General features: G+C 39.1%; 1 protein-coding gene across 1 annotated transcript in view; it reads left to right on the forward strand.

Annotated features, from left to right (window-relative positions):
* The window catches only part of LOC144790776 (G2/mitotic-specific cyclin-B3-like), a 336,268-nt gene that overhangs the window by 109,955 nt on the left and 201,839 nt on the right, over positions 1–24,474 (forward strand). The window contains exons 3-6 of the mRNA XM_078665471.1: positions 5,854–5,994; positions 10,296–10,396; positions 13,560–13,579; positions 24,254–24,336. Coding sequence (XP_078521597.1) covers positions 5,854–5,994; positions 10,296–10,396; positions 13,560–13,579; positions 24,254–24,336 — 345 coding nt within the window. The remainder of the gene's footprint in view (positions 1–5,853; positions 5,995–10,295; positions 10,397–13,559; positions 13,580–24,253; positions 24,337–24,474) is intronic.

Consider the following 24,474-nt stretch of genomic DNA (forward strand, 5'->3'; position numbering starts at 1 on the left):
CGGAGACTAGTGTCAATTAGAAAGGAAGAACTTACATAGAGACCAATTTGTAACTTAACAACTGGAGTTAGAGGACTCCTTTGTTCACTAGTTTATATATAATGGAAATTATTCCAGACCTCTAATAGGAAGATATATTCGTAATAAGTGGACACAGGTAAATATATCTATCCTTGCCCTACAGGTCTCTGCATCGTTCTTATCAAATAGCTGAACTACAGACTAATCCCATAAGATCAGATAATGCGGGCTATTATCTGTATAGGTTAATCATCTGAATGGAGGCAAATTTATCAGTATAGATGAATGGAAAGCTATGTTAATCTCCAAGAGATACCAATAAATATACAAATTTTTGATCTATAGGTCCCTAGATTATCTGGATCAAGCCCTTTGAATAACTGAACCGCATGAGAAATTCTGCAAGATTAGACATAACAGGTAAATGCAGATTTATATTTGCCGTCCATAGGGAGGTAAACCCACAGATCTAGTGTAAATATTCAGTCCCATTTCTTTATAAATTACATAAAACACTAGGAGCAATTTGGCTCCTGGCTACTTTTAGATTCCTGACTGACTCAGAACATCAACATTGTAGATAATGAAGAATATATGAATTGACAATGTACATTTCTGTACATTTTCCCGTGTATATATATATATATATATATATATATATATATATATATATATATATATATATATATATATATATATATATATATATATATATAATGTATGATTAGCTCTAAATGCACGAGTGGTTGTTAGATGTTGGTCCCGTTTAGTTTTAGATTGATGTCCCATAGGTATCCTTTATTTTGGTAGATAGTAGATGCATTATCATATTTGTGTTCTCACTTTAGACAACTTATACACAATTTTTGCTCCATAGCAAATTACTGGTAAAACAGAAATCCTGAGGAAGGCAGTGGCCAAAAGCGTTAGCGATTTGTTCTGCACATCATTACCAGTGAAGTTATACATTTTTCACACATTAGTATTTCTGATTTGACTATTCGTGTCTCTTGATTATTCTGTATATCACCAGCAATTATGTTGTCTATTTTATTCCTTATAAATATTGTATTAAATTGTACTGATATCGATCAATTGGAAATACTGTTTAACCTGAAATATATGGTACAAGTATGACCTTTCACATGTTAAACCATCAGATAAATTATTGTGTATATCAAATGTACAAGTTTTATCAATGATTACTATATAAATATATATTTTTGATAAGAGGTTAAAAAAAAGGAAAAAAAAGCAATCCACAATAAATATTATATTTTTCAAACAGTTTGATACGTTGTTTCTTTAGAAGTGTTAACACATAGATTTTTGCAATATAGTCTACACTTAACCCGGTTAATTTGTGCGTTTTCTAAACAAGTAGTACAGAAATACGACACAAATTTATGCACGCACAATTTTTAAGATTAGAGGTGTATAGGACCTTGTGACTTATAAAGAAATATTTCAATTATGCAAGTACAACTTAAAACCATTGAGGGGTAGGAAAGCCATATAAAGGCAAAACAAATAGTATTATGCATATACAATTTACAGTGGAGGCTGATGTTGTGACGTCTTCTCTTACCTTTGTTTCTGTCGTCTTTTGTCGTGTCTTGAAAGGCTGTGGTTTCGCTGAGTCTGGGGTGTTTTCGACAGTCTGTCATCGCAGCAGAGGCAGGCAAAAGAGTGCGTGCTCACGTCAGTGCCAGCAGTACATGGGAACCGCGGGGGCTGACCAAACCAAGCCCAGGACCGTCATTGGTAGCGTTTTCGCGGTCTATAAGAATGATGGCCCGGGGGACATCACATTGGCTAATGTATTGGTTTCCAGGCTAAATGATAGCAAGCATGCTTGGTGGTGGCATGTGGGTAGTGTGGGTGGGCGTGCACCGCGCATGTATGAGTGTGTGCACCAACAATTAACAACAGAGAGAGATGGGGCGGTGTTATAATGTATGCAGAGGCAGGCCCAGAATCGGATCTGCAATGAGTCAGCACTTCTAATCATTCTTCTTAGCGCGCCCTGAGCTCTGATTTGTCACTGAGAGGGTGATCGCACCATAGTTTGTACTGCTTATCATACTCGGCGTGTACCCGCGCATACAGTACGAATATGCTTTGACGTTACGCGTCGCATTAAAGCTTCGGTGTGACGTCATGTACGGCATTCTGTACGTGAAAGGAGGCAATGTTTCTACTTGGTTTAAAACATGTATGTATTTAATGTACATACTAAGGGCAGACATTTGGGATAACTATGATTTTTTAAAAATACTTTTAACCCCTTCAGTGCTAATGACAAGGGTAACTCGTCATGTAGGGCCCATTGATTTCAATGGAAAGTCAATGGACCTACATGCACACCCCTTAGCAGCCAAGTGGTTAATAACCCTATATTACCTTTGAAAAGAATTACACAAATCGTGGTAGAAGATCATGCGTACTCGTATTGAAAGAGCTGCGCAAGCGCATCATAAGCGTACGCAAAGCCATGTGACTTTAAAAGTAGAGATTTGATTGGTTCGTACCTTTTCCTATTGCGAGTGTTGAAAGTTCCGTCCCACCATAATTATTCGACTTTGACTTTCTAAGAAGAAGCATTTGTTGTGAGAATCTTCTCAAATAGAAGGAAGATCACCATAATAAGAGCAATGGAGTAGTCTTCCAGCAGTTCTTCAGAGGGAGATTTCATTCCTGAAGAAGCTCCAAAGAAGAGGAAAGAAGCTCTAATTTGGAAGTTTTTCACTTTTCCAGAAGGTCAAAAAAAGGTTAATGCTGCAAAAGTACCCTGTAAAATTTGCCAAACCACTCTTTCAAGGGGAGATCCATGTAAAAAATACTCCATTGGCACAGCAAATATGTTGCGACACGTGAAGAACTTGCACCCCAAGAACTTTGCTCGAGCTGAAAGACGGAGGTTGCACGAGAACCCACCTGCTGCTACACCAAGCACATCAACTGCGGCAGCATTTTCAGCAAGCAGTACACACCCACATAATGATTCTGACTTTGCCAAAGTTAAATTTCTTTGCATTTATTGCGATAAACTTTTGTGTTATGGGGAACAGTTTATCGACCTGATAAAACACAGGATACAGGATCATTGCTGTCCTCGACATTAGCTGTTCTTCTTTTCATTCTTTTGTTCTGCTTGGAATTTGTTGAGAAAACACAAAACATAAAAAACAGTTCTTTTTAGTACTACCTTCACTGGTCAAAGAAAGAACTATATTTCTATGTTAGTGTGTAAAAGTTTGTCCGAATGAATGTGTACTTCATAAATGAATGAATATATTACTAGTGTATGGAGAATGTGAAAGTGCAGAGCTATAAGGAAGTGCTACAGCTTAAATCTATAAGGTGTTTACCTATAGTATACTGTAGTATGTGCGAAGCACTTGAATGTAACATATGTACATGAATATGTTAGAAGTCTATGCTTCAATTTGCGCTGCTGGTGAAACTGCCTGGGTGAATTTGTATGTGTTAGGGACGGATTTACAATCCCCTTGTGCCTCTTTTACACAGCCGTTGCATCACTTTTGTGACACAGCGGTGGTGGTGCACAAGATGTGCCATGGTGTGTGCTATTAACAATGTGATGCATCTGGAGGGTGCATTACATTGTAAAGCCCTGCGCCAGAAGAGGCTTTCCTGTGCAGAAGGGGGTACAGCAATGTATAACATTTCTTTCAGTCACTTTTGAGCATATGCTGCGTCAAAACCTTGCACATGCTTGAAGCAGGTGTAAGGATTGATACAGCTTTGTGAGCATAGGGCCCCAGAGCATTGCTGCAGTTGTTATACTTGCAACCGAAGTCAAGCAATAATTATTCCAAAAATTACTTTGCAATTTAGTTGTGTTTTTATTTTATAATAAGAATATGAAATGCAATCTAAAAAAATAAATACATATGAATATTTATATTAAAAATATAAGAAATTAGTGTAAAAAAGACCTAATAATTAATACATTTATAACTTATCATTTACAAAACCTTTGAAATTCACTGAAAAAAACATAGGTTTCACAAACGTTATAGTTAGGAATTAGCATTTAAAAAACCTTGCAAATTCATTGAAAAAACCATAGGTTTCACACACGTTATAGTTAGAAATTAGCATTTAAAAAAACATGCAAATTCATTGAAAAAACCCTAGTTTTCACACGTTATAGTTAGCTGAACATTTCTCTCATACAAAACCTTTGAAATTCCTCCGTTATAGTTAGCTCAGCTAACTATAACTTGCGCGCCCGCAATATACTGCTGATGACGTTAGCTCAGCTAACTATAACTTGCGCGCCCGCAATATACTGCTGATGACGTCACATATAACATCACTCATGACCTGGTCAGTGACATCACTCATGACATCACTGATGACATCACTGATGACATCTCAAATGACATCACTGATGACATCACTGATGATATAATCCTTGTGAAAGAATGGCAGACCTCTTTCTGCCGTAATATAACCTTTGATACACATCTTCAGAAATAGAAAGTAAAAATTAAAAAAATATGGAGATACCAATACCACTTACCAACAACCTATTCAGTAATTCCGACATCTACATACCCATGCACTCATTCACCAACAGTTCTATATAGTCACTAATACATTAACTCACTCATCATATGTACTCATATACTTATAAATACTGTTACACACCGACACTCATCCATACAGTTACTCACACACATACTCACACATGCAAATAAACTATCAAACATCCATTTGTTTGTATATACAGCTATACACACACCACTACACTTACTTTTACAGAAACGTACACATACTTACTCTCTTAAACAATCAGTGATAGAAATGCATACTTATTTACACAGGAACTTTTTTAATGTGTCACTGTCCTATATCCTTACCTATATATATCGATACTCACATGTTTAAAACATATGTACTTACTCATAAAGACACTATTGAGGCAGTCATTCACTCACTAGCACACCCGTACACACATTCATCCACCCGTGCAGTCCTGCACACATGCTGTCTTCAAAACACATACAAACAGTGAGTCAGTCATTCATGCATCTGTGCCCCAAGTAATACCCGCCACCAAACCATATAGACACTCATTCTGATACTCAAAAAACCAACTAATAACACATAGACACTTGTGTAGCTACTCACCAACCCATGCAGCCACTTATACACAAAGTTATTTACATATTTAAACATTACTTGCTAATACATGTATTCACTAAGATACACTTAATAAGTCAGTTATACAATGAAATTTACTAAGAAAACCTCCATTTAGACACTTATTTACCCATTTATTCTTCCATCGACATTTAGATATACATATATAAATATGTATTTTTCAGAAAGACACACATTCAGTGGATGATGTCATCAGTGATGTCACTGACCATGTCATGAGTGATGTTATATGTGACGTCATCAGCAGTGCATTGCGGGCACGCAAGTTATAGTTAGCTGAGCTGACTATAACGGATGAATTTCAAAGGTTTTGTATGAGAGATGTTCAGCTAACTAGAACGTGTGAAAACTAGGGTTTTTTCAGTGAATTTGCAAGGTTTTTTAAATGCTAATTCCTAACTATAACGTGTGTGAAACCTATGGTTTTTTCAATGAATTTGCAAGGTTTTTTAAATGCTAATTCCTAACTAGAATGTGTGTGAATCCTATGGTTTTTTTCAATGAATTTGCAAGGTTTTTTAAATGCTAATTCCTAACTAGAATGTGTGTGAAACCTATGTTTTTTTCAATGAATCTATCTATCTATCCCATGGAGATATCCTGCCAAAGTTTGAATAAATATTTACTTTATTTTAGCAGATGTCTGCAGAGGTTGAAAATATCCAGTCGACTAATGTCAAAGGAGCATGTACATTAAAGAAAAATATTGAAAAAGGATGCGTTAATGAGAAGTCTGATAACAAAAGGAGAGTTCTTGCAAATATATCAAATGCTAAGGTAAGTTTGTAGTCATTTCATGCTTGATATTTTCTAGTTGAGCAGAGAATTTGTTTTAGAAAACGTGTGTTACTGATGAGCAGATAGATCACTATTTCAACTTTGCATGGAGAAATTATATAAAATAGTATTTGTTTGGATTGTGGAAGCATGGTAGGTATGCACTGTTTGTCTGGCAAATCATTTCTAAGCACAGGCATATAGTAGGAAGACTGAGCAAAGGGTGGCACAACTTAACATTGATGTCTAAAAAAATTAATGGATGGATGAAATTTGTCAATTGCAAAAATGGTTCTACCACTAAAGCTCTGATTGTTAATGTTCTACAGAACCACTTCCAAATCTATTGGCATATGTGCAAATATTACATATAAAGATTTCAGGTTATAATTGAGGGATCTAGTTTATCCTAGACTCTGGTTGCTGTTGATCATTATTACCCTAATAAACAAGTGGAATCCACCCATACAAGATAGGAGAAAATTGGAATTTGATCTGGGGTTGGATGCGTTTCCTACAATAGTGGGAAGCACGTTGTGTTTTTTAAATACCCCTCACACACCAAAAGTGCCCTTGGTGTCATGCTTCATCATAGGGGTCTTTGCGTCCCTCTAAGGAACGAGGCGTGCTACTAACCGGTGGTTACGTGGGAGCACTGATATAATCGCTGTGTGGGGTATGAGGGTTGTGAGTGGTAGGGTCAGGAGGGGCTGGTAAGTGAGTTTAAAAAATACCTGGCAAGTGAGGAGTAAAACGAATTGTAATATACCTCCATGCTGGTATTATTAAAAATGAGTGAGGTGGAGGTTTGATTGTATTTAATGAACATAACCTCCTGCATGTGTCAACATGATTCGAAGCCTCAAGCTTCTTCAGGACGGGTGCACAGATCCCTACCCTTCTCTCATGAGCCAGTCTACTACCGTCTATACATAAGGGATATTATGTATATAATTAATGTAGCCTAATGTGCCTACTATGGTGAATTGGGCTGGGACATAGTAATCTCCTCAATGTCCATCAGTTAAAAAAAAAAAAAAAAGTACAAACGGAACATTACATCGGTGGAAACACTCTGGACGTGAAGATCGTGACCTGTAAAGGTGCACTACACCCTGTCTAGAGGGAACTGTCAGTGTATCTGTGTCAGTGCAGTGCCCTGAAAATAAGTTCTGGACATACACAATTTTTAACATAAAACACACACTATACTAGTCTCTTCCAATTGGTTACTGTAGTACTTCCCTAGGGTTGGCACAAGAAGAATTTTGGGGTAAAAGGTAGATAGATTGCATACTTGCTAAAATGAAGCCAATGGCATCATGAGCCTTCAAAAACAGTGGGGACGTTGTGCTTAATTGCACTCTGTAAGGATAAATGTAAAATTCAGCGATGCAGAGGGTACTCACTTGTTTTGAGTGATCGTGATCCTGCTGAAATGGCTATGCCGTGCTTACATGAGTAGCGGTACTACCCCCTACAAACGTCCCTTCCGCGGCTCCGTGGTGGTTGAGTCGGCAGGGTACAGTATTTATACTCCTTAATTGCCTAAGTGTTCCCGCCCCTCGTAAGGCATACGTGTGGAACGGTATGTGCCCCAATCATGCTCGGTTCCGGTGAGTCACAGACCTGGAACTGAAAGCGGGGGTATGGTTAGCTTGCTTCCTTAACAGACTGCAGCTGCGCTGTGAAAAAATACACCCTCTTGTGAGGATAGGCCCTTAAAAGTGTGCGTGATGCGGGCCAAATGGTCTTGAAACTAGACCCCCTAGCTGTGCGCAGTCAAAGCTATCAAAAGTGAAGTGCCCAGTTTGGTGCCCGAAAAGCTGGTCCTATTGATAATCCCCCTATGCAAGCAAAGTAAAAGAACACCGCTGGTGTTCCTTCCACTAATTTGGGGGCATTCTTAGTCACTTAAAAGTATGGTTTATAGAAAGGGGGGGGGTGTTTGCTTATTCAAAATAATTATGGAAAAAGGCACATGGGGATAATGTCAGCTAAACCCCTCAGTCTCCATGGATTTACGTGGCTGAAGGATGTATGAGGTAGATAATACATCCCAAGGGGCTAAATGACACCTAGTGCCCACAATCCACTTCACTGCACAGAAAGGGCGGGTGGTATCTAATGGTTACTTTGCTTAGGTAAACTGGTTCCAAGGGATATTGTCATTAAGCTCAGTGACATTGGTGCCTAGGCGGAAAACCCAGCGCTGTTCTTTCTCTAAGAGGCCAATTTCTGATGGTAATTGCTCTGATTGTCCACTGTAGGTCATCTACTGTGTGGGTTTCAGGCAAGTGATGTGACGCAATTTTCATGGTGTTTTTTTTACATCGAACATTACTTTTATGTTCGCTGATTCGAATTTTGGCTTGCTGTGACATCATGCCAATGTATTCAAGCCCACAGGGGCAAGTGATCATGTACACGACGTTCCGACTGTTACAGTTGGTGAACTTCCTCTCCTTCCACTCACTGCCATTCTGGAATTTCCTCCATCTACTCTTTTTGGTTGGGTGGCATGCGCTGCAATTGCCACAGGGATGGTGGCCCTGGACCGATGGTGAGTGGGATTGTTTGTTTGTGTGGCTGTGCCTATGCGTGGTTGTGTGTGGACCAGCATGTCCTTAAGGTTCCTGCCTCTTTTGTGTGCGTACAAAGGTTTGTCCAAGTGTAGGTCACCACAGGTAAGGATTCTCCAATATTTGTTCACAATCTTTGATATTTTGTTGGAATGGGTGTTATAGGTAGTTACGCAGATGGGTCTGGCATCTGGATCTTTGGGAACTTTGTCTTCTAATAGAGCCTCCCTGTTATTATTGTGCGCCCACTTCATTGCTCTGTCTATGATGGGTGCCGGGTACTCTGGATGGGAGAGCTTCGATTTTAGATCCGAGTCTTGTTTCTTGTAATCAGTAAGGTTGGTGCAGTTCCGCCGGAGTCAAAGGAACTGCCCATACGGAAGATTGTAGCATAGGTGACGCAGATAAAAACTATCATACAGCAGCAGACAGTTTTTCGATGTTGGTTGATCATTATTACCCTACAGGAGAGAGGTTGTGTCTCCTGTCTTCAAAGTTTTATTTTTTTGCTCATTTTCATAAAGATGCAATGAAGGTATACCATGTGTGTGGCTATCTATATCATATATTATCAATTTAATAACCGCTCCCTTAAAAATACTGAGCATAGTCACACCTGAAATCCCCAGCATTATAAGAAACACTATTCTGTCCTTTAGAGCAGTGGTCTCCTACCATTTTTGCAATAGGAGCTACTTGGTCCTCATTTAAAATATGTGAATAGAACCAACTGAGTGGTAGTACCGCAGTGGATGATAAGTCAAGTCTTTATTATCTTCTGTGATTCTAATGCTCTCCCTACTAGTGGACTTGTGTTTGGGCTAATATTTATTGGCTGTGTGGGTTGAAATGTATAGGGTCCGATTAAAAGACTCCTAATTATGACTTTGTCCCTACTAATGGGTAATAATGTATGGCTATTGGTGCTTACTGTCCCAAAAGCTGCATATTCCAGTAATATTCAGCCATTACTCTGCCACCCCTTCCCTGCCCGATTTCCCCGCTCCCTCCCACCCCGGATACATTTTCGAAGGTGTGACCTGGCAAAATGTATCAGGGAAAACTGCAGAAGAACAGTACCCCCAAACTTCTAATTCAGACATGTGCAGTAAAAGTAGTGACCACACATCCTGGAATTATTTAGGCCACTGATAATGAAGGTCCAGGTGGTTTTCTTATGACCATACAGAAGAGTGAACAGACAAAAAACAGTCCCTATATTAACTACCAGACTGGATACACACCGGTCAAAGTTAATCACCCTTCTATGGGTCTAACATCTGTGTACTGAATATGTGCTGTGAGGCAAGAAACAATTCACGAAATATTTTCCTCTAAAACAACAACCTGGTTTAGTTCTATCTTGGCATGTAGTATTATCTAATAGTTTACATTTTAAACTATTAAATTACATTTTAGCCGTTTTTCCCAGTGTTCGTAGGCTCAAGGGTCCTTACGTATATATGGCATTGATTACATTTTCCAGCCCAATATCAGAAGTCCATCCATGGTATTGAGGAAAGGAAACGTCATCATGTGAATATTTACTATTTGATCCACAAATCTAAAACCTTACATATATATTAGATGACAAATGCTCTCGGTAAGTTGTCTTTCAATACTCAAAGATAACAAAGTCGAAGTTCTGGTTTTCAAAGCAAATGTATGTTTGGGAGTAGTCACAGTAACTGATTATGGTTTGCTTTAATAATTTTCCAGTTTCAAAAGGAGAAATCAAAATGTCAAAAACTGGCTGAAAAAAGAAAAAAATGTTTGAAAAGTGTGAAGACTGTCGACAAGCCGTGTGCTAAAAGAAATGTGTAAGTTGAAAATGTTTCTAATTAACGGAATTTTCACCCTATTATTTCTCCTTTAGAGGTTTCATAGTGTGACAAAACGATTTCTTGACTTGAAAAAGCACCTTTCACTATATGTTCCATGTACATATACTGTGCAGGCACATCCGTCAATAGCTATGCATTTTAATATAATAACCCTGGTGTAATTTGAGAGAGCTAGCATGCTGGAATTTGGAACCTGTGGGGAGAGGAGTTGGCGTAACCGCTGGGGCGGGCGACCTCGAATCTGGGGAACCGGGTTCGAGTCTCAGCAACTACGCTGAACATCCTGTGATTCTGGGCAAATTACTTAATCTCTCCGTGACTAACAAAAATGAACGTGTCCACATTTAACGCAACTGGTGCTACGTAAATCGCTCTGATACCCGATACCGGGACAGTTCACGCTGTATAAAACTCCGTTAAAAAAAAATATATATAAATATATAATTTCGTTTTTATTACTCGTTTCAAACCGAGGGGTGCTTTGTTTTTAAGTTGATAAATCCGCAGCCTAGCGTACCAAGAGGGGTAGAAATGTAACTGAAATGAGATTAAAATGTTTTCTGATGTGGAGATGTGAGGAGGTAAGAAAGGAAAGCCTATGAAATGCCCATAAAAGTGAAGGTTTACAAATGCAGCTAGTACAGCTTTGAGAACTGGATTTTTTTAAGTGTTTAAAATTGATATTCGAAATGGACAGTTGTAGTATTTTGTGTTTTTTGTTTTTTTACAAAACTTCTCAACAAAGGTATGTGAATAAAAAAACTCTTTAAATTTAGCAGAATTAAAAATTCTACTTTTTTCTCAACATCACAAAATTTGCACTTACATTGAAGTTCGAAAGGCTCCACATTCTTGTTCCAGCTCAAAGTCCTTCAACATGGTCCTTTGTCTCTGCTCCCTTGCCGTTGCCTCCCCTCATTTGTTCTTGTGGAACATTATCTGGAGTGCCCCTTCGTTTGCTCCTCTGTGAACAAGGTGGCTGCTTCCAATGTTGATTGCTGATGGCCTTGGCCATATATGGATCCCTTGTTCTCTCTTCTCTTGACGAAGTTGTACAAAACACCATTTCCATCATCTTGACTTTGGCAATGCTCTTTATTTGAGGTTTCTGAAGAAACTCGATGACCAGCTGGAGATTATTCACACCTGTTAAATGAGGCTCATGTTTGGATTTTGCTCCCATTTTATATTTATTGCGTTGGCCAACTTTTCATAAATGGCTCACCTTTAAAAAGTGTTTTCCCTGAAATCCCTTGTGTAACAGCTGCCTAGCCTCATTGACCTCACATCTGACACTACATTTAGATTTATTTTTGCCTTCGGAGTTTTATATAGCGCAAACTTAACCAGAAGGTATTGGGTATCAGAGCTTTGCACAAGTACCCGTGCATTTTACACAACACTTTCATTTTTGTTGGGCACAGAGAGATAAGTGATTTGCCCAGAATCACAGGATGTTAAACGTCATTGCTGAGTGTGGAACCTGGTTTTCCAGATTTGAGGTTGACCGCCCTAGCTGTTAGGCCGCATCCTTTCACCTCAGATAATCATCTCATGCACTCCTGGTCATATACCAAGGCAAGTCATCAGGGTTGGATTGAGATTAGAGATCGGCCCAGGCATGCTAAAAAAAATAATAGGTGGCCCACATTTGCACATTGCCTTTCCTCAAAACCCTGCTTCAGCAAAGTTTATAAACACCTGAAAACAAGTTAGGCCACTTCTGCTAAGGCCCACTGCCACTGCTCAGTATGCACACATTAATTGGCCGGCCCATGGAGAGAAAGGGAGTGATCCCTCTGCCCGTTGATAAAAGGGAGGTAATTGATGCCCATCTGCCTCCAGGAAGCCCATTCGGGGCCTCCCTGGGCCACTGGCCCCATCTGAACACACCAGACACTGCCCAAATCGGCCCCCAGGCTGCCAAAAAAGCAGCCCACAGCTTGAACTTCGATATCTGCCTCTCGGCCATTGCCGGAGTACCTGCCTTACCAATCCGACCCTGCAAGTCATCCAGTATTGGTGGTCATTCCATTTTGTTCATGGCAAAAAAATTATACTTTAGCATATCTTTGTTTCTCTGCAACCCTGCCAAACTTTCGGACCTTTTTTACAGTGCCAGGATACCCAATTGGGTTGCAAACAAAGATGATCAGGAGCGCTAATGGGGTTTTTGTATTTGCCAAGAAGCTGGGTAGTAGACCCATTAAAGACATGTTAAAAATGTATCAATCTAGATGTCTTTCTGTAGCCCTATATGGGGCAGGTGTATGGGGTGTGTCACCAGCGGGGAGCCTTCAGGTAGAAGAGAATAACTTCCTGAAAAGACTCCTGTGTTTACCCAAATCTACCTCCAACACCTTGGTTCACAAGGAAACAGGGTCTCAACCCTTAAATGACATGATTTTGTTGAGACCACTACTATTGTGGCGCTCTATTTGGTTGAGCGATGGCACCTCATTGAACAGAGCTATTATTGAGGATTGCCTTTCTTTGGACCAGCATCTTAAAATCCCGTGGATCAGATACATTATTGAATGCTTCCTAAAGATCTATGGACTTAATGTGATCAATGATCCATACAGTGCCTCCGATATCTCCAAATTAAATATGAAAATAACTTTCTTGAATCATTGCAATGAAAGGCATTGTCTTGAGGATTCTAAATTATCCACATGTATACTGTACAATAGCATGAACGATTTTACCGGATTTCATCCGTACTTGTCGCAGGTAACCAGAGTTTCGCATCAGTTTGTACTAACCAGAATGAGGATGGGAACAGTACATTATCTTGTTGCGTGCCCAGATATTAAATTGCATCTTACAGGACCCTGCGCTTGTGATAATAAAACGGAACAGAGCACTAAGCACTTTCTTTTATCATGCAAATTGTATAGTGAATTACGGAAACTTTATTTAAAGCCAATGTTGAAAAGATTTGGAGTGAGAACAATCACGGACTCTATGAAACTGCTTTTTAATTTGCACAACCAGGACATTTGCTTTTTTACTGCTACATTTTTGCTTAAATCAATTAGCGCAAGGAAAAGTATGTGTTTTTAAACTTTTTTAAATATTTATTCCATCCCCCTCTGGATAATATATGTATCATGTGTTTTTCTTTTCCCTTTTAAAGAAATGCTTGTATCAGTAAATGTATGTGCTTTTATGGACATGTTTTTTAACGTTCCGAATAAAGCTTTATGAATTGAATTGGGTTGCAGTGTACTTTCTAAATATTTATAAACATGTCTTCATTAATAGTGCTATAGATTTCATCTGTATGTAGAATGTAGCGAATGAGCACACGAGTGGAGAAGCCCAGCCATTCTTCGTCACTCCCAAGTAATAAATGAGATGGAAACATGGCAGCAACTTAGCTTTTCTGCAGGTGGCTGAAATAGATCAGTTGTCCTTCCCAACCACCAAGGACCTGAGCCTGCTGATCACATGACCTTTAGGTTAACAGTTAAAACAATTGAAAATATTAAACATTGACGTGGAACGGCGGGGAGGGTCCACTTGAATACTTAAAAAAAAAATTAAAAATGTATTTCCAAATTAAGGACAAACTCAATCCGCAATAGGATTGGGTGTGACTAGAGTCCCCTCTCCAATTTATTTTCTTTTATATAGTTTGGGGCATATTCAAGTGTGGGGAAAGATCTGACACAGTTAAAGGCACATCAAAGAGAACAAAAGTGGTGCTACCAACTTATGGCTTTAGTTGTTTTTTTAGTTTTGTTTTTGGGACTCTCATTCATATATGTGTGTGTGTGTGTGTGTGTGTGTGTATATATCTATTACCTACTGGCGGTCGCCAGTAGGCAGTTATTGTTAGGACCTATTAGCCATAGGAAATCCGCAACATTCTATTCCCAATAACTTTGGCGCCGATTGATGAATCTTTGCAAAATTTTCCAAACTTTTGGCCAGCTTTGGTCCCCTCCTATCCTGAAAGTTTCATGGTGATTCGTCCAGTGGGGGCTGAGAAAAAAGGGGGGGGGGTCCCAAAACGTGTTTTCCCCATGCAGTTTCCCATAGGACCTTTTAGCCACAGCTACAGCCCGAACTGCTGAAAGGAATTACGCCAAATTTGGCAAGGTAGGTAGTCCTCCATTCAGACTTGTGTCTTTTGCTTAAATGGTGTCAATCTGTTCAGTAGTTTGAGAAAATCACAGTTAAAATCATTTATATATCTATGGGCGCAGTGGATCTTCCGATCATGCGCTGAATGCTAATTGGCTGTCAAGTGGTTGTCAACATACGAAACCAGGAACTGTTGGCAGTCACTTTGTGGCTCGGTAGAAGCGAGGCTGAGGAAGTCAGTGGAATATGTGTGCAAAATGTAGTAAGGGGGCAGGGTGGAAATAATTTTACCCTCTAGACCTGCTTAGGGAGTCCCAAAAGGACCCCCAGGGCCCACAATCTTTTATTTAAAAAGACCCGGTAGGTGCATGTAGGGTGCGCGGACTCTGCCTTAAAATAAATGAAATTAAACTGAGCTTTTTTTATAATTAGTCCCCGGGGGGCTAAATACCGGGGGCAATATTATTACATTTTCCGGGCCCCGCCATCCCTGGGGATTGTCATCCCCTGAGGCTAAAAAAAAATGGTGAGGGGAGGGGTCCAAGGTCCCCAAAGCTGCAGGAACCTCCACCGGGGCTTTATGTATTGTGGGAGGGGGACTGCATGGCCCCCCTCCTGGAGCACTCGAGGGCCCGTTACCCCCCGAGGCTACAAAAACAATGGTTGGGGAGGGGCTGCAAGGTCTCCAAAGCCCCGGGGACCACCACTCCCCGGGGCCTTATGTATTATGGGAGGGCCAGCTCCTGCAGTGTCCCGGGGTGTCCATCCCGCCCTCCCATAGCAAGGAAATCTGTTCTGTCTGTCAAAATCTAGATCAGATTGCTTTTCCACATGGGGAGCTGCATGTTAGTAGCTCCCCATGTTGAAAAGTAATGCTGGCTCCCAAACAAGTAGAAGTTGTGCACCGAAGGCGCTGGAGTCGCGCACCCTACAAATTATGAGTCGTGCATCCAGTGCGTGCACACCAGGAGGCGGCACTAAGTGCTGTGCTGGGTGCGGGACTTTGAATTTTACCATAAAAAAATAGCCCCTATCAGTAATTTCTAATATCCCCATGGACCCTATCCCCGGGTCTTATAAAAAATGTTGGGGACTCTGGGGGGAGCCACAATGCCCCCACAGTCCCGCTGGTTACCAGCGTCCTTCTGGGGCCGGCATTGCTTTTCCACATGGGGAGATGCTAACTTGCATGTGGAAAAGAAATCTGGTTTGGATTTTGAAAGTGAGAACAGATTTCAGTGCTCTGACTTTCAAAATGCAAACCAAGATTATTATGGGAGGGCAGAAGCCTCGAGACTCCTGCCCTCTCATAGCAAACAGCAGTGTCCTGGGGGTAGGCACCCCGGGACACTGCAGGAGCCATCTCTGGGGGGGGGGTGGAGGTCCCCAGGGCCCTCGAGGGGCTCCAGGCAGAGGGCCACGCAGCCTCCCTTCCACATTACAGAAAGCCCCAGGGGTGGTGGATTCTGGAGCTTGAGGGGGGTCATTGAGGCCCGTCCACTTCTAATTTTGGAGAGGGGGCCCACTCCATCCATTTTTTTAATTGCTCTGGGGGGTGGCTCTCACTGTTGCATAGCAAACAGCAATGTTGAGAAGATCTTCCGGTAAGATAACAAAGGATTTTGAAGTCCATTTTCGGCATTTTTGTTGTAGGTTGCAGCCGTTAAAGCGACGACAATTTTAATGCCTTGTTTGTAAATGTGCCCTTAAGTTTTGTAATGTCGACAATCTTGTCTCCCATTTTAAATGGGCAGGAAGTATTTTTTGAAGTGCATTGTGAATGTTGAAGCAACACTGTCTAATTGTGATCGATAAAGAATTGAAAGGGTTGTGCACTTCTTTTGCTGGTAATGTGCTATAGGGACAGATTTACAAGTTCATTGTGTTACTGTTGCATCATTTTTAAGATGGGGAAAAGTGACGCGAAAGTGTCTCAAGGGGCTTGTAAATCTGCTACACAGTGTTCTGTCTTACTTTGCTTTCCTTTCTGTCATGTAGAGGATCCTGGGTAAATAGAACTGTTTCTGTACAGCCAGTACCTTTCAACCCGACCCCTAAACTGCTTACTGCCTGTTACCATAGTATCAGTTCATGGAACACTTAAGTGAGCACAGAGGTTAGAAGTTCACCACACTATGTTGCTAATAGAAGCAGTTACTGTGCTGGAGTATTAAGTTTTCCATAGGAACCGTTAGTCATAGAAGAAGTCAGTGGAAAATATAATAAAAATAATAGCGGGGGTTCTCTGGGGTACCAACAGTCCCAGGGCTTCACTAATGTTGGGAGAGGGTGCAGTAGGCTGTGTAAATTATATTGGGAAAACAAAAATGCGGCTTATTGCGGCTTTTCTTTAATATAATGTGGAATAATGTTTATTTATTAGGCAATGTTCACCTTTGTTACGGATAGTCACTTTGTTACAGGAAATGTATTGATATGTAGGACAGCTTGTTCTGTATGTGTGCGTGGAGCATATTTTAATGTTTAATTGGCTATGGTGTTCCAACAATAAGCTTAATGTTTATTGGGTGCAAACTATTAAAAGTAGAAGTATCTCATTCACTTCCGCTCTACGGAGTAGGAGGGACATCTGATTTGCTGACGTGCTCCAAGGAGGACTTTCCCAAGCTTAATGTTGATTGACTGTAAACTGTTGAAAGTAGAAGTGTTGTCAGCGATTCCTTCACTCTTCGCGATGTATTAGGGGCATTTCATTGGGTAACGTGTTTCAAGCGGGACCTTACGAAGCTTAATGTTCATTGGCTATGAAGCATTAAAAGTAGAAGTTGTGGCAGTTATTCCTTCCTCCTCTGCGGAACAACATGCACATTTTATTGGCTAAAGTGTTTTGAGTACAAGTTTGCTCCTTATTGGGTGGGGATGGTTCACTGTTGTCAGTGATTTTGTGACATACTTCCAAAGGAGTATGGGAAAAGAAAGTATTAGAGGGGAGGTTAGAAACACTATTAACTCTGTACAGTGGTCACAAGGTGATGGACAGGGATTATAAAGGTAATAATTGTTTTTATATGTTATAAGGGCCATTTATATTGCCATGTGGTGTACAAATCACGGCGGAAAAATTAGTGTATTGCGGTGTTTTTAAAAAAAATTAAATTTGTATTCTGTAGAATTCAGGAATGTTCTGTTGTAGTGCTTAGAGGTCGCACACTGTTCCGCTAACAAATCACATACTCACTTAAGAATATATAGGATGGTACTATTATAATATACAGAACTGGTCCTATATATTCTTTAGGGAGAAGGTGAATAGGAACCGCAAATGAGCCGAACAGAAATTAGAAAATAACATTCAGAAATGTAGGGTTTATCAAATATTTAAAGTAACAAAGTATGTATGAAAGCTATATTTTTTCTTCTGCAATTTCGTAAAATATGCCCCCTGAAAAAAATATCTGATCAAGTATGTTCTAATGTTTCCTAATCTGTATTACAGATGGAGACAAACAATCTCATATTCCTCTTCTGTAACAATAGGACAATCTATTACAATATAACGATTGATACCATAGTTACAATAAAAAGAAAAGGAAAATAAAGTTATCTATTTAACAGAACATCCATAACAAAATACTTTCGAGCTGTAATGATTTTATGAGCTTCTTTTCTCCGGGAGGTCAAAAAGTTTAATCTTCGTGGAAACAGGTCATAAACTCCTCTGAGATCATGACTGTGAAAATGATAAAATATGTATTTACAGTATATGATCAAAAGGGGGGAACAAACTAAAAACTAGAAGCTGGTGACGTTGCTTATATCTTTACTCTTTGTGACGACTGGTCATGAACTCCACTGAGATTTAGTATAACTGTTAATATTATAATATACGTATTAACAGTATATAATCCCTAGGGGAAAACACACTAACAACTGGAAGGTGGTGACATTGATTGTAAATGTTTAGTGTCTGTGCCGACGGGTCACCAACACCTCTGAAGCGATGTACAGTGACAATATTATAATATAGAAAGTCACAATATATAGGCTGAAAGGAGCCAGAAAAGGAGCAATGTTTGTTATAATCTATCGGTTTCTGAAAACAAGCTGCTGACGTTACAGAAAAAAAGGGAAAAACCTGCAATAACACTTTTTTCTAGATATAAATGTTTAAATATTGACAAATAGCCACAAATTATTCCCATCTACTATGCTATAATGAAACCACTCACAACTCCCGATTATGTTTGTTGACCCAAAACAAGAATCCGGTGCTAGAAAGGGGAACCTGGATCACAGATTGGCGAAGCAGAAATAACTTGCAAAAACAAAACGAATCGCACAATAGGTGTGGTTTATATAGTTTTTGGTTGTTTAGTAGTCAATGGTAGTTGGATTCGGGTCCACTTATTTAGTTGTCACGTTTTACAGTTTACACGTGCTCACGTTTTAACTGTTTTACTTGTGCACGTGATGGGAAAAGTTACAATCGGTGAAGCTGTAAAGGTTTTGATTTCCATAGTAACACGTATAAGGCCCTTATTATCTATATACTTTGGAGAGTTTAAAAAGTGTTACCCGGTAAACTGTGTTCTTTGCATTTTCATGATTAAAAACATCTAAGTAGAAGATGTAAAAAAAACATCATTTACAATAGAAGAAAGAAAATAACATAATATTTGTTATCACTATGCTTTGTAATAAAAAAAAAAAGTCAGCATTTGTAAAGTTACCCTCGGAAAGGTGTGCCAGTGTTTGGGGCGTTGGGAAAATTAAGCAAGGTGTTACCTACAGTGAGATAGTGGTGGGCTAAGATGCTGATGGACTTAGGAATCGAACCGTGAACGCTGTTGTTGAAAGTCGGGTATTATAGGTGCTGCGTCATACTTTTACCACACTTATATGTTAATTACTTCTAATTAAGTTGAGAATATTCTTAAATTATAAGAAGGGCTCCTTGATTTATGTTTTTATTGATTTTTACAGATAAATACAGACAAAAGTATTTTCCTCTCTCTATTTATTGTAAAGTGTGGATAAATACGGAAATTGGGTTAGTTTTTGAGCGTTTGTAAATGCGGTCAATGATGAATAGTAGGACAATAGGTCTAGCGTTGTAAAAGGGTAAAAACAATAAAAGACTTTTAGTAAACAGCCTTAAAGGGCAATATATATCCTTGTATAAGAAAACTTGCACATTTTTAATATAAAGGTTGTGTAGTTTATCATCTAGGAGTGTTTACGGTAGTAGAAACGGTCAGTCTTTCCACCATGAGTGCATATTTATCAGTAAAATAAATGTGGAAATATACTAATTTCAGATTCCTTTTTTTACAAAACTCGAAATATATATTGGTAAATACACATACAATTATTAGGTTATACTAAGGAATTATCTTTTAAAAAACCTTAGAAATTCACTGAAAAACTATAGGTTTCAGGGGTGTTATAGTTAGCTGAACATTTTACTCCTACAAAACCATTGAAATTCCTCTGTATTGTTAGTTGTACCAAGTATAACTCGCGCGCCCGCAATGCACTGCTGATGATGTCACATATTACATCATTCATGACATGATCAGTGACATCACTGATGACATCTCAAATTACATCACTGATGATATCATCCAGGTGACAGTCTGATACAGCTCATCATACACTAGTATAACCTTTCATCGCTCACTGTAAAATACAGAGTACCATATTTGAATCCATCGACACACCAATCCAATTTTCTAGAAACCCACTTAGTGATTCCTAGATCTACAAACCCTCTAAACACTTGCCTAGAGATTCACTCGTACATGCTTACAAAGATCAATAGAACACTATTAAATATACTTATACACCTACATAGACATTAAACACCAGCACACACCCTATTCACTTATGTAGTCATTCTACCCACTTATACAAACAATTGATCATACTTACATTTACTAAGCTACACACTTATACAAACACCACTTTATTTATTCATATAGATAACTCATACTTAGTGTTATAAAATCACTATTACAAGTATACAGTTTCCATACAGTCACTCATACAATCACTGAGTCTTATGTATACTTATTTATATACAACTGTCACATACATTGCCTTTTAGATTTCTACTTTGTTGCACATATATCATTGAGAAATATATTTACTCAACACACCCATATAGATTCATTCACCCAAAACAACTGTTTTTACATAGTCTTAACCTTATAAATGTACTTAATCAACTATTTACACATCTTTAGACAGTTACACGCCTTCGGTCCAACTACACACACACATTCACTCTCTCATACAAATACTCTCAACTAATTAAAAACTTATATAGTTTCACATACCTAGTAACCTACTTATGCAGTAGTGTACACAACAAGACAGAGTGAAACAAATATTCACAGTTAAATCATTATCCCATATATTTAGTGACACACTTTAAACTACTCACTTACACAATCATAGAAGTAGTAAATACTCCATCAAGACACTTCTACATCCACTCAGGCTTCAATGCAGATTCCTATATATATATATATATATCAAACCAAACCACATTCACTGGATTTTATATTAGGGTGTGATGAGGTGCATCCGATTTTCACGTGGATGATGTCATCAGTGATGTCATTTGAGATGTCATCAGTGATGTCACTGACCATGTCATGAATGATGTAATATGTAACAGCATTGCGGGCGTGCAAGTTATACTTAGTACAACTAACTATAACAGAGGAATTTCAATGGTTTTGTATGAGTAAAATGTCCAGCTAACTATAACACCCCTAAAACCTATGGTTTTTTCAGTGAATTTCAAAGGTTTTTTAAATGATAATTCCTAACTATAAACTGCCTGAAACCTATGGCAAAAAATATATTCTTTTTTTAAAACATTTTTTAATTACCTTTGGTGTGCAAAGATTTGACTCTCAAGCTCACTGTGCTAGAAGAACTAGGGTGGTTGTACCTTGCCAGTGAGGCACAACAAGGCAGGAAGAAGTCTGGGTTGTTTGTATTCCTATTTTGCGGGTTTGTGTCTTCATGAGAGAGGTGAAGTTGTATTTGTATATGGTTTGTGCCAGTCTGTAGTTGCACATACGTGACGAAAGATGGAATACTGCCCTAATAAGAGTTGAGATGCATGCAAGGATTTCCACGGCTCACTGTTCAAAAGGTATCTAATTACTCTAGGTGGCCAAAATGATAAGAAAAAAGCACGTCATATGTAGAGAAATTATGAAGCAAGTTCTTAATCATGCTGAATCGCTTCTTGTGATGCTAACTCGGTATCAAACAGTATGTAGAAGAAACCCTTGGTGTTAACGTGTAAAGCATCCTTCTCTATACCAATCGATGTACGGAGGCATTCCAATGTATGGTGGTCAGCTTATATTTACCGATTCATACAAAAGTTACAATACGATTAACTAATACTGTAGCAAAACTACATTAATCATGTTGTCAAATATTACTGGTAGAAACACTCAAACCCCACTAAACTCTTTATTATGCGTAAAAACAAATACTTTTTTAAGGTTATATTTCAAATTGTATTTTTTATTTATTTTTGTGCGTATGTAATGTTCCAATGTCCTAGTTTTTACGATGCTTTCTTAAATAGGAAAATGGGATGTGTTGACCTAAGAAATATAATGTGTACATGTTTTAATTAATAAGTGCCTCGTTACCAATTTTCCAGTGTGAATGTGTTTGCTAAGCAAAATATTTGGTTTCACTTCCCACGTACTGGTTATGCAACCAATATGCCAATATTAGGAGATATGCCAAAACAACTGTTGATGGACAGAATGCAAAACCATGTCATACATTCACCCCAGTACAGAGATCTGGCCTAAATACATATTTTATTTGCTCATCATGCCATTCCAGTTTAAACCCAGCCATATGCAAGTCAGTCTTAACCCTGTGCCCCATGGGAACAGTCCAGCCCGAACTGCCAAGCCAGGTCCTCCCTGGACTGGAAACAAGCATCCTAGGACCGGTTTCGGGCTTTCAGCCCTCATCAGCCAGGATACCCTTTGGTATCGCAGTGGTAGGAGATAGGCTTAAATTTCACTTGACATGCAAGGTATCATAATAGGAAATAGACAGCTAAGACATGCCCCGAAAAGCAGATGGAGATTTAGGAAGACGGAGGGAAAGTAACCACACGATTTCTAGAGAGGAGATCCTGGAGTTATTGCTGCAATGGGACCAAATCAGTTGCCAATACTGGCTAAGCAATAATTAAGGATCATGACTACATGTCATAGGCAAAGAAGTTTCTTTTTTGCCAGAAGAATGGTGGCCAGAGGATACGACACCCTCGCCAGAAATGGTTAAGACGGCAAGAAACTTAGGGGTACAGTTTGATTCCGCCCTCAGTTTTATACCTCATGCACTAAAGGTCGCAGAGACTTGTTTTAATCTTATAAAGTCAATAAAAAAATGTATTCGACTTTCTCCCCCTCGCACCAAGAAAATCAGTAGCGGTGGCCTTAATATTAGCATGGTTGGACTACTGTAATGGTCTCCTGGCAGGAGCCAACAAACAAGTATTAAAAAGACTTCAGGTTGTCCAGCATGCGGCAGCACGACTGGTTTTAAAACTCCAGCGAAGATTTTCTGCCTCTGCTGCTCTGAAAACCTTGCACTGGCTTGCACTGCACAAGAAAATACTTTTTAAGATTCTGCTGATTACCTTTAGAGACTCACTTAAACTGGGCTCCGTCTACCTTTTGTCAAGATTCGCCCCTTACACTACAACCAGAACCCTCAGGTCTTCAACAGCCAACCTTCTTAAACCTCCCCGGTTTAGATGCAAAACTAGGGGAGGAAAAACTCTGATCACACTAGGTCACAGGGCCTGGAATCTTTTGCCTCCCCATTTGAGAATACATAAATTTGAAACTCTATTTAGGGGAGAATTAAATCTTGGATTTTCGGAGCTCCGGACGCATTGTATTTCTTTAATTTAAAAACCCTTGGTACAACTACTCACTTCCATGTCGGCGCCAGGATGCTCCTATTGGAGTGGCAGATTCGCACTTTATAAACTATTTTCATTTCATTTCATGTCTGATGGAAGAATGAAACCAGTCATGGAGCCTCGGACAAAGAGAAAGGAACTACAGGGTTTTGATGTTAACAATTCAGTGCAGATGAAGAATAAGATATAATGTGGACCAATTTTGTATTTTTATATTTATTACAATGCCTTAAAAGAGGAAGGATAGATGATCCGCAAATATCAGTCTTCGTGGCAGGGGAGGATCGAAATAAACCGACAAATCCAATGAATGACGTAGCAAAAGGAGCTTATTAAATATTGTGCCTTTGTACATCTATTACATGTCAGTTGAACTGTCATATCGAGATCGGGAATTTAAACTGGAATACATTTTCAATGCCAGTTCACATTTTTCAGATGTCTAAATTGAGTCCTACTGAAATGTTTAACTTTCTTTGTATTGCCCATAGTCATTTTGCAAAGCCAAACATTAGCTGCTTTTGGGGAGCAAGGAGGACATTATAATTGCCCTGGTGTGCGTGGGGTGTTTTATTGCAAACGCCCACCATAACACTCAATTTACATCAAACTTAATTTTGCGATTTACGTCATATTCTATTAATTTGTTTAATCTAATATTTCAAGGGTTTAACAGGCATTATCCCCTAACCAGCAAACCTAACTAAACACTTAACGAACACAACATTTACATTTTGAACCATGCAGGAGAGGAAGGGCTTGGTTTTGTGATTTTAATAAACTCCTTTTGATTGCAGGGACCTTCCTTTTGTTATCTGTAATACCAAGCAAGTTGCCTGTTGAAACCAAGGAAGGGCAAGTTCTTACCAAGAATATTGAGGTGAGTACAGCATGAACTCTACTTAAATGGTACTGATCAGTGTTGAATAAGGCCTGCTCACAGATTGTGACTGGTTTCCATAAAGATAAATATCTTCAATTCAAGGATGTCTGATGTACATTTTATGATCAACAGAGA

The sequence above is a fragment of the Lissotriton helveticus genome, chromosome 11 (assembly GCF_964261635.1).
Source record: "Lissotriton helveticus chromosome 11, aLisHel1.1, whole genome shotgun sequence".
Taxonomy (NCBI): domain Eukaryota; kingdom Metazoa; phylum Chordata; class Amphibia; order Caudata; family Salamandridae; genus Lissotriton; species Lissotriton helveticus.